This window comes from Hyperolius riggenbachi, chromosome 1, assembly GCF_040937935.1.
Source record: "Hyperolius riggenbachi isolate aHypRig1 chromosome 1, aHypRig1.pri, whole genome shotgun sequence".
Lineage (NCBI taxonomy): Eukaryota > Metazoa > Chordata > Amphibia > Anura > Hyperoliidae > Hyperolius > Hyperolius riggenbachi.
The window spans coordinates 588161219-588172093 of record NC_090646.1 but is presented as its reverse complement, the minus strand read 5'-3'; the positions used below and the strand labels follow the sequence as shown (position 1 = coordinate 588172093).

General features: G+C 41.8%; 1 protein-coding gene across 2 annotated transcripts in view; it reads right to left on the bottom strand.

Moving 5' to 3' along the window:
* Positions 1-9051: 9051 nt before the first annotated feature.
* The window catches only part of SV2C (synaptic vesicle glycoprotein 2C), a 286032-nt gene continuing 284208 nt past the window's right edge, over positions 9052-10875 (bottom strand). For both annotated transcript variants that reach the window (XM_068248808.1, XM_068248816.1), the window contains one exon: positions 9052-10203. In XM_068248808.1, coding sequence (XP_068104909.1) covers positions 10020-10203 — 184 coding nt within the window. In that variant the 3' untranslated portion in view covers positions 9052-10019. The remainder of the gene's footprint in view (positions 10204-10875) is intronic.

Here is a 10875-nt window from a genome sequence, read left to right as displayed (position 1 = left end):
TTTAACTTTCCTCCTGGGTGTCTCCTCGCTCTCTTCACACAGCCTGCAATGAGTGAATGTGCAGAGCAGCAGGGTGAGTAGAGAGAATGATTGCTGTGCTGCAGCTGGGACATTAGCAGGGAGAGGTGGCAGGATGTCTTCAATGCTTTAGACGTTGCCTATCATTAGAAGCCATGTGCACTGGCTGCTGTAATACCAGAGTGCCCTGGACCTTTGATTATTTATACTGATCAGAGTAATTTAATCAATAATGCAGGGCAGTCTTCTGTTGAAGAAGGCAGTGATACAGGTGCTGACAGATGACGTCTGTACTGAGCAGAGAAGAAAGCTCCAGGCAATTTAGATTAGCTTGATTGCAGGTAATCTTATCTCTTTTCTCAGCTCCCCCTCCCACCCTGTTGTCTTCCCTCATGACTCTTTCTTCTTTTCAGATTTTAGTTGCTTCTTTTAAGAAGCATGTCTCTGCCATACAGCACTGGTGATGTCTGTAGTCCTGGTGAGAGGTCTTCCTGCCATTTCTCCTCTCCCACCAGGCACTTTGTCATGTGCCTCTACCTCTTTATTCCCCCCCCCCTTCCTCCTATGCAACCCACTCTTTCGTATGTCCCCTTTTTCTGACTGTCCTCAAAGGAGCTCACAATCTAATCGTACCATAGTCATAGTCTAATGTCCTACTATATTATTATTGTGTATTTATATAGCATTGACATATTCTGCAGCACTGTATAGAGTATAGAGTTTCATAACGGTTAGCTCCGTCCACATCCTGGTGACTCCTTTCCCTCCAAAATCCCCCAAAAGTTTGCAGCGACAAGCTCGGCGCCCCAACCCAACAACCCTCCCATCAAAAAAATTGGTTGTCATGGGGGTGGTTTGTGCATGTGTGTGTGTGGGGGGGGGTGGGGGGTTGTCTGTAAATAATCAACACCAGGGGCCCTATGCAATTACCAAACTCGCCAGCGCTAAGTGCTGGCGAGTTCTTAAATTAGGCGTCAGCAAGGTCGTCTAATGCAATTGCATTTAACACTCCCCAGGGCGGAAAAGAACTCGCTTGGGCGATATAATCGCCCAGCAAGTTCCTTTCCCCCTATGCAATTGCATTTTGCACCCCCGGGAAGCGATGCTTCCTGCCAAACATAGGTGCTAACTTTTCACCTGCTCTGAGCAGGCGAAAAGACCTATCGCTGCTGTCAGCGGGCTGATTTTGGCATCTGGGATCCTCCTTTACTAAGGAAACCCCAGATGCCAGTGATTTAAATAGGTAAAGGAGTCAGCTTTGACTCCTTACCTATTTAAAATGTAACAAAAAAACATACCTCCATCGTTCCCGTCTCGCCGCATGTCCCACGCCGCTCCTCCGCTCATCTCTGTGACTGTGAGTGTTCTTGGAGCCGGCAAAGCATCTTTGAGTATCCCGCCGGGGCTCCCCATTCCTCCACTAGGTGGCCCAATGAGAATCATCCTGATTCTCATTGGTCCAATTAGAATCAGGATGATTCTCATTGGATCACCTAGTGGAGGAATGGGGAGCCCCGGCGGGAGACTCAAAGACGCTTTGCCGGCTCCAAGAATACTCACAGTCACAGAGATGAGCGGAGGAGCGGCGTGGGACATGCGGCGAGCCGGAACGATGGAGGTATGTATCTTCTGAAGGTCCCGCGGTAGCGACGAGCGGCAGAAGGCGATGGGCGGCGGGTATGAGCCTTGCAACGATGCGCTGGCTCTTGCGACGATGCGCGCACATCTTCCCGGGAGCGAGGCAGCAGTGTTGTGGTGCTGAAGGACAGCTCCACGGCACAAATGCCTCGCTCCACATCGCTGGCCACACAGGAGCATCGCTCAGCGAATACCTAGTATTCGCCTGAGTTATGCTCCTTTACAGAAGGACATCGCTCAGGTGAAACTGGCAATTGAATTTGCCGGTAAATCCTGAGCGATGTGAGGAGATAAGAAGCTCGCATGTTTTCAGCTTCTTATCTCCTTGAATTGCATATGGCCCCAGGTGTCAAATTCCCTAGGTACGCCACTGACACACCCCAGACCACTTGTTACAGGTTCACCTACAGTATCTCCCTCTCTAAGGTGGCCATACACGATACAATCAAATCATTCAATAATGTAACATACACATGATCATAAAAGCTATTGCAATGACAACTAACAACCTTTATATTGATTGTTTCTCTTCATTAGAATGATTGAAACAATTGGAAAATGAAAAATTATTTGATAGAAATGATTGCGTAGTTGTGGCCCCTAACACAATTTATTTTAATTGATTGTATGCCCATCATCATCCAAAATCTGCCTTTGCAGAATTACTGCAGTGGATTGGGTTCCAATATCACAGAAACTCCATCTTAAATGCTTCACTACTTACCAAAAGTAGCAGCTTAATTGGCACAACAATTCTACAGCAATCTGTCATGATAAATCTCCTTTGGTGTTCCTATATTACTTTAGATTAGATATAATGTTTAATCGTTTCATATACAGTGATATGATAAAGCATTTGCATTTTTCCAGTGTTCACATATTATTGCACATTTTTCACACACTGGGCTTGATTCACAAAACAGTGCTAACTGTTAGCACGGCCGTTTTCGCGATTGCGCGCAATTGCGAATTTTTGCGCGCAATTGAACAGTTTGACGCGCAAACAAGAAACTTCGCACTAAACCGTAATTGTTTTTGCGCGCAAATGCAGATGTTCGCGCAAAAACGATAACAATTTTGCGCAAAAATTCGTGTTTGCGCACGAAAACATTTAATTGCAATCGCAAAACGGCCATGCTAACAGTGAGCACTCTTTTGTGAATCAAGCCCACTGTGTTTTCTGATGCTAAGGGCTCTTTTAACCTGCAAATCACAACAAAACGGAATGCGATTTGTACAATGCTATTTTGCTGCGATTTTATTGGTTGCTAGGAGCACAGGGAGAAAACGCAGAAAAAAATGCAGCATGTAGGACTTTTGCGATCAGGCAATACCATGATTGCATCGTGCTAGTATAAACTATTATTTTGCTGATGTCCTTGTGTTTTGCGTGTGATTGGAAAATGCAGCAAATTGCGTAAAACAGCCCTGGGGGTCTTTTCACATTGAATCAGTTGCTGTCAGTTATAACAGAATGAACAACTGATGTTCAGCTCAGGTGAAGGTAATGTCCGTGTTTCCCTATGGGTCAGTTCACATTACGCATTCTAACTGAACAATGCTGCAAAAGCCCTAGGTAACATTTAATAACAGACAAGGGATATTAGTAGAAGTATATTATAGTTTTTCCATTGCTACTACATCAATATAGAATAAGGCACAAAGTTATCCAGCACCTATATCACACCTGTCACTAAAGTATCCCTTTAGGGTACTTACATATTATCTCATCTTGAAAGTTTGGCAGCTTTTTGTTAAAGTTCTGTTTGATCCCCTAGCCAGATCTAACCATTTTTGGAAAGCTGAAAGTCCCGGCTTGCTGTTGCACCGGGTCCCGATTCGGTATGATGCTCAGTTCCCAAGTTATGGGATTTTGAAGGAGGGGTGTCCCCTGAACTTGGCTGCAGAAAGTGCAATTACAGAAGTACGGGATGAACCCAACATGATGATAAGCAGCACACCTGGTAGGTCTTCTTCCTTCGCAGCATGAATCTCTGTCTTCAAAACTTATCTCAAGTGCCCTGGGTCTCATTACAGATGAAGGAGCAGCGCAGCTATGCACCCTGGTCTCCTCTGTCTTACTGGCATGGGCAGGAGACTCAATTCTACTGTGCTCTCTGCAGCAAAGTGCAGAGGACACCCGTCCCCCAAACACCCCCCCCCCCCCCCCAACTTGGAAATGGGGCATCGCATTGACTCAGAACCAAGTGCAAAGGAATGCCGGGACTTCAGCTTTCCAAAAATGGTTTGTTCTGGCTAGGGGATCAAACAGAACTTAAACAAACAGCTTCCAAACTTTCCAGACGGGATAAAACGCAAGTACCCCCTTTAGTTACTTGGTCTACTAAATTCATTATTCAGATCTGACCTGCAAGAACACACCCAGGTTTTACTGCAGCTAGCTCTGATGACTCATACCTTCACTGTACAGTGTATTGAGTCTGAAATGGGCACCACAAATTAGACAGAATGAGATTTCCCTATTTTCCCCGTTTTTTTCTTGGGGTTAGTAGGGTGATTGTTTGAAGAAGTTTCTATAATATCCCTGTGTTTGTTTGGGGTTAGCGTAGTGACAGTCTAGTGAAGCTTGCATGGTCTTCACATTTTTACTCAGGTTTCATCCTAAAACCTAAATACGTACATACTGGTAGGTTCAATAGCTTTAGACTTTAGACTATGGCAGGGGTAGCAGATTATGACAGGGATACACACAAAGCCTATACACACGCGAACAGTGTAGATTACTGAGCATGCCTCAAGAAATTCGCTGCTTAGCTCTCCATGGCCCATATGCAATTTACCTTTTCTCTTGAGTTTTCTCCTAAGAGATAATATGTCATCTTCTATTTAGAATAACTTTTCAGCACGTTGCAATTGAAAAAGTACTATAAAGTAGGCAAAAAAGTACTATCAAAACTATTTTAAGTGTTTTCTTAATTGCTAGTGATTGAAAGAGCAGTTTATTGAACAGTGGGACGTTACGGAGCGGTGGTATAAAGTCTTATAACCCAGCTTACCGCGATGCAATTAAAACTCTATACAACGTTCACAGTGCAACGTTAGCTGCAGTGCGTTACCTCTAAACACACACATTACCAGGTACAGGAAAGCATACTTTTCATTGACTGTATGCTTTACTGTACCTATTTTATGCAACGGTAACACTGAGTTAATCTGCGTTACCACTTTTTTGTTGCGTTGTAATGCTGCATTGTGACTTTAACATCGTACCACAACGCAACATCCTACTGTGAACCATCTCTTAGGAGAAAGTGCAGCAGAAAAATATAATTGCCTATGGGCCACGTGCTCTGAGATCTAGAGGAAAAAAGTGCTTTGTCTTATACTGAGCTTCAATTATTCAAAGGTAAGAGCTCAGCCCTGGAAAATATATGCAATAATATGGGAAGTACGGGAAGGATAAACAATTTTTCACAACAATAGAATGAAGTGTTTCTGTCTGCCATTATGATAATATTTAAATTCTCTAGATACTGCCAGCAGTCTGTACGTCTTACGTATTGATTTTTAAATATATATACTCAGTAATGTAAAATGCTGCTATCATAGGCTACCTCTTCTGAAATCTGTTTCTCTACCAATGTTATTAAATTATACCCATGAAGAATTGTAAATGAGGAGTGTCTCCAAGAACACGTAAAGCCAATATAGAAGGGCTAGTGCTAACAAGCAGTGATGGGGTCCTAGCTCTGAAATTACTGACCACCAGCACCTGGGCGGGGAGGGTGCTACATATTCCGAGCTTTAAGCCCCAATTACACCATACAATTTTTTTGTGCGATTCGATTCAATTCGATTCACTGATTAGATTAAATCTGACATGTCCGATCGGGATTTGATTCGATTCATTTTGCCATTGTTCTGCAATGGTAAAATGAATCAAATCCCAATTGGACATGTCGGATTGAATCGAATCGAATCAATGAATCGAATTGAATCGAATCGCACGAAAAATTGTATGGTGTAGATGGGGCATTAGAGAGCAGCGATAATAGCAGGCTATTGCTAAACTGGTAAGCACTAGTCCTTCTATGGATTTTTATCAATGTAGGGTTTACATGGGCTCCACTGGTTGTTCATGGAACTGACTGGGGCCCATATGCAATTCACTTTTTCACCTGAGTTTTCTCCTAGGTGACATTTTTAAACTTGTCAATAAAATGCCTTTTAAGCCACCAGAAAGAAAGAAAATGCTCAAAATAATTTTAATATTACTTTTTCACCTACGTTTTGGTACTTTTTTAATTAAAAAGTGCTGGAAAACTATTTTAAATTGAAGATGAAAAATTATCTCCTAGGAGAAAACTCAGGTGAAAAAGTGAATTGCATATGACCCTGGATGTCATGTGATACAGGATTTTGAAATTCCAGAAGAACAATGTTTTAAATATAATTTTTTAAAAGGTTAACTTATAAAATAGCAATGGAGTCCAAAGGACACCTTAACCATCCAGTCCACTTACCCTGACTGATTGTTCATAAATGTTGAATCTCATTTTAGAGATTCCCAGTAGAATGGAGAATATGCAATGGATAAGTGGGTTGGAGTTTGTGGTACCAATTCTGAATATAAGTACGGTAATCCATAGACCCCATGATTAGTGCACACATAAAGAAATAAACAGTAGGGGCAAAGCACTGTTTAACTGATAGATCCAAATGACCACAGAACCGGCTAATGGCATTGTTCTCCTCCTTATCCCTCCCACTCCATCGTCTTTCACGCATCGTCTCTCCTCCCTGTTCCATAGCACCAGTATGTGGTCAATAGCCTCTATTCTAGCAATTGGTCTATACAGTACTGAGGTCCCAAACTGGCGCCCAATAGGTCGAGTCCCAATCCCTGCATGTGACAGTGCTGCTTGTTTAGAAGTTTCATATGGGTTTTTATTACTGTCTGTGTGCTTGTTGCAGATAGGCCCTTATGAAACCACAGGCAGTACGAAAATCTTCCAAACAGAGACACAGCAACAAAACCTGACAGAATTTGTAACTGTTTTCCACTTATTATTTATGCCTCTGTTAGAAAGACCCTTCTGTAATTATCTAGAAATAAAATAAAACATTTGCTTCAAATGGCACAAAATCAACAAAGCATAAATGATTGCTTATTGTTTACTGTCACATCATCCCAGAAACCTGGCCTTTCTATCATGGTGGCAATAGATTGTGGAACTTAAAGGGCCACTATCACAAAAATGTGTACAATTTAAAATGCAATCATATAAAATGTAGATTTCTCCTAGAGTAAAATGCACTATAAATTACTAAAAGTAGGTAGTGAAAATCTGACTGAATGGGAGAATTCTCAGGTACTTCATTATTTACAAAAGCACTTACCAAATGGAAGTTGCTCAGTCCAACTGCCAAAACAGTGTGCAAGCGAGTAGGGTCCTTTTACACTATGTCAGTTGCTGTCAGTTATACCTGAAAGGACAACTGATGTGCAGTTCAGTGTCCATGTTTCCCTTAGGCCTCTTTCACACTATACGCTGAAAAACTGAAGCTTTTTCTCAATGTACTGCTATGGAGAGAAAAATGCATTTCAACAGGACATATTAGATTTCATTAAGTGTAAAAGGGCCACAAGGTGACTGGTAGGTCTCTTTGTATAGATCCTTTCCAGGAAAGCTTTCATATAGAATAAAGAAAATACTGAGAATCAACCAAAACCTGTCAGATCATTACTGTCTACTGTAAGCAACAGCAAGATAGGAGAAAAGTAATTTAACTACTTGCCGACCGCGTCATGCCGATGGGCGTGGCCGCGGTGGCAGCCCCAGGACCACCTAATGCCAGTTGGCGTAAGGTCCTGCAGGCCTGTTTTGCAGCAGATCACGCATGCCGATGCGCGCACATCTCTACTTGGATGGCGGAGCTCCTTCAGTCTCCCATCAGCGATCTCCGCTAGGAGACTTTTAGTCAGTGAAACCGCTGTCTATTTACTTAGTACAGCGCTGCGATCTTCAGCAGCGCTGTACTGGGAACAGCCATATCACACAGCTGTCCCCCTGATGCCTATGGCAGCTGATCACGGTGATTGGCTGGCAGAGGGAGGGTCTGCAGTGGGAGCGATCAGACCCCACCCACAGAAACCTCTGTTGGTGGGGAGAAAAGGGCGGGGGGGGGGGGAATCACTTGTGTGCTAAGTTTTGCGGCCCTGCAGCGAGGTCTTAAAGCTACAGTGGGCCCATTTACAGAAAAATGGCCTGGTCTTTAAGGGGGTTTAACACTGCGGTCCTCAAGTGGTTAAAGTGCATTTTTTTTACTCTACGAGAAATGAACATTCTATATATGAATCTTAAATTGCAAAATTCTTTGTAATAGCAGTCCTTGAATCGTCATCCAAGTGCAGCTGTCACGCATCATGCTGCTTTAGAGATGGTGGCCTGACTGACTCCTTGTGATTGGCAGAAGAACCAGTGCATAGGGTAAAGAGGCTACAACAATGTGGTATGAAGATATTCTTAGAGCTTCTGGTATCATCAAGAGGACAGTGTCACAAAGTCATTGCGCTGTTCATGATAAAACTCATAATAAAACTGCTTTTTGTTGGAATTTCTGCAAAAGCCATATAGAACACAATGCTTATACGCTCATTCATCCTAGTGTCTCTTCTCATCAGTGTTGGTTGCTATAGTGATTGCTATCTGATGCCAGGGAGATACTTCACCAACATGGCCCCAGTAGGCACAGCATCTCAAGGAGGACAGTGGGAGTGGCATTGACAAAAGAAGTCACGGACCACTAACATTTTTTTAGGGCTTGAAGGAGGTATTTTACCAATGTTCAGCTATTGCCTGAGACATCAGCAACCAAAAAAAATGGCCTTGCTGCTGATAGTATAAAACTTGGTGAAGAGTGAGGCTGTGATGTCAGAGGTTACTACTGTATATCCTTTTCTCTTCGCAGGTGTTTTTGGACTGGTCTGGAATTCTACTTCAAAGGAGAAGTGTACATACTGGAATGCCCCTCTCATCCCTCTGCAATGACCCCAGTGGGGCAAAAGTACAGGACTAGGGATCTAGATGCATTTACTAGTCACATGTTACTCTAGGTTCTCCTCATTGATTTATAGACCTTTCAGATGAATGGGAAATTGTATGCATAGTCACATGGTGGCCACATAGAGCAGCCAGAAGAATATCCCACGGCTGAGTGTGACTAAGGCCCTGATTCAATTATCTTTCCTCCTCCTGAGTTTTCTTGCAGATAGATGTTTTTCACACCTTATCAGTAAAATACCACAGCCATTACAAAAGTACATAGTATAAGTTATTCCATAACGTTACTTTTCTTACCTACGTTTTAGTTCTTTTTCACTTTCTAGGTGCTGAAAAGGGTTTTGCAAATAAGATGAAAAAAACAGCTCCCTTGAGAAATCGCAGAAGACAATTTAATTGAATATGGCCCTTGGTGTCCAATCCATGTGTACTGCCATGTACCAGGTACAGGTTACAGTGGAAAGGAAACTGAGCACCAGATGGTAAAGGATATAGTCATATCAGAGGCGTATCTAGTGAAAACCGCGCTTATGGCTAATACTGACATCTGCCCCGGGGCACCATCTAAAAAAAATGTAAGATCTAGTTTCAGTTGAATTGGTTGTTTTCAAGTTGAAGTGAAGCATGGCCTGTAAGAATGAAGTATGGCAATAAGTCAACCTGTACTTAGCCCCAAATAAAAATTAGGCAGCTTGTCCCTTCAAATAACATAACCAGGGAGCAGAATACCTCATAAAAAGTAGAATCTATATGCAGAATGCCAAGGATGCTATGGAGCAGCGCCCCCAATATGAGGTTCCCATGGCACATGCCATGCCTGTACCCCTGTAGATATGCCGCTGTCACATACATACACTTATCCTTTATACAAATCAAGTGTCTATTCTTGTTCATCGCGAGACCTCTTTTTATGTCTTTTGAAAGTGAGGGTTATTGGAAGCCTTCTTATCCACAGGAAAAGCAAACAATATTGTGTCACACTGCAGCTGTACTCGGAGCCCACGAGCAGCTTGTCATGCCCTCCTCAGCTTATACAACTTGCTTATTTCCAGTGTCTGCATTCTGTGGGGGGATTTGATGAAAATGATTAATTAAGTACATTTTTATGAGATAAATAAAGCAGAAACTCATTGCTGAAGCTTCTGAAGAAATGGTAATTGCAAAATATGTCAAACAGCTTTTGATCTACACACACAGCACAGTAGAGACATCTACATCTTGGACACGGGATGTGTTTCGGCTTCTGGATGAAATTCTTAGTATTCTGTGTTTGTTGGGTCGATTGTTATGAAGAGAAAAAAAAACAGAAGAAGTATTGGAGATGGCTTTTGCTTCCATTTACATCAACACCTGGTTTCGTGTGTCTGGCAGTCGAAGTCCCACCAGACCACCACAGACCAACACAGTGGAGGCCAGGAGAATAGGTATGGCTTTGGTGATACCAACAAGTGAACCAAATATCAAGTTCCCTAGTACAGCTGCTGCTTTGCACAGTGCATTCAAGAAGCCAAAACCTGTGGATCTGTTAACAAAAATAAAAAAATAGATTACTAAAAACATGTTAACAAATTAGCATTATCTCACTCCTTTCTATGTGTTTTCTTTTGAGGCTATTTTTGTGCATTTAAAAAAACAACAACACAAGAAAATGCTTTCACAATACTATGTACCAGTATTGCTTGCAATTTTTTCGCATTAAAAATGGCATTTTTGATTTTGACAACATTTTAGCGAAAATACATTGTATTATCACTAAAAGACATTGTATTTTCGCAATATGGCAAAAATTCTCAAAAACTCCCCAAAAATGAAAAAAAAAGAATGTTTATTCCAGTGCAAAAAAATTTGTTTAACGCAAAAAAGTGCACAAAATGTGAAAAATCACAAACTTATTACAAAATAATTTTCAATGGCATTTTCTATAAAATCAAATTTAACATTATTTTCGAATAATCAAGTTAATGCGAAAAGAATACCAGCATTTTCGTTCATCGCTGCTATGTACTCTGGTTCTACTGATTGGCCAAAATTTTCTCAGTACCAAAGAGCCCTTGAAAACCACTTTATTTTCCCCAAACTTTAGAGATCTAGCTAAATGTAAGATGATCCCCTCAAAGAATGAGTGGTTAAAAGCTCCAGTATAGCCATTGATTAAATAAATGATCACTTATGATGATCGATGAATAGTGGTTAA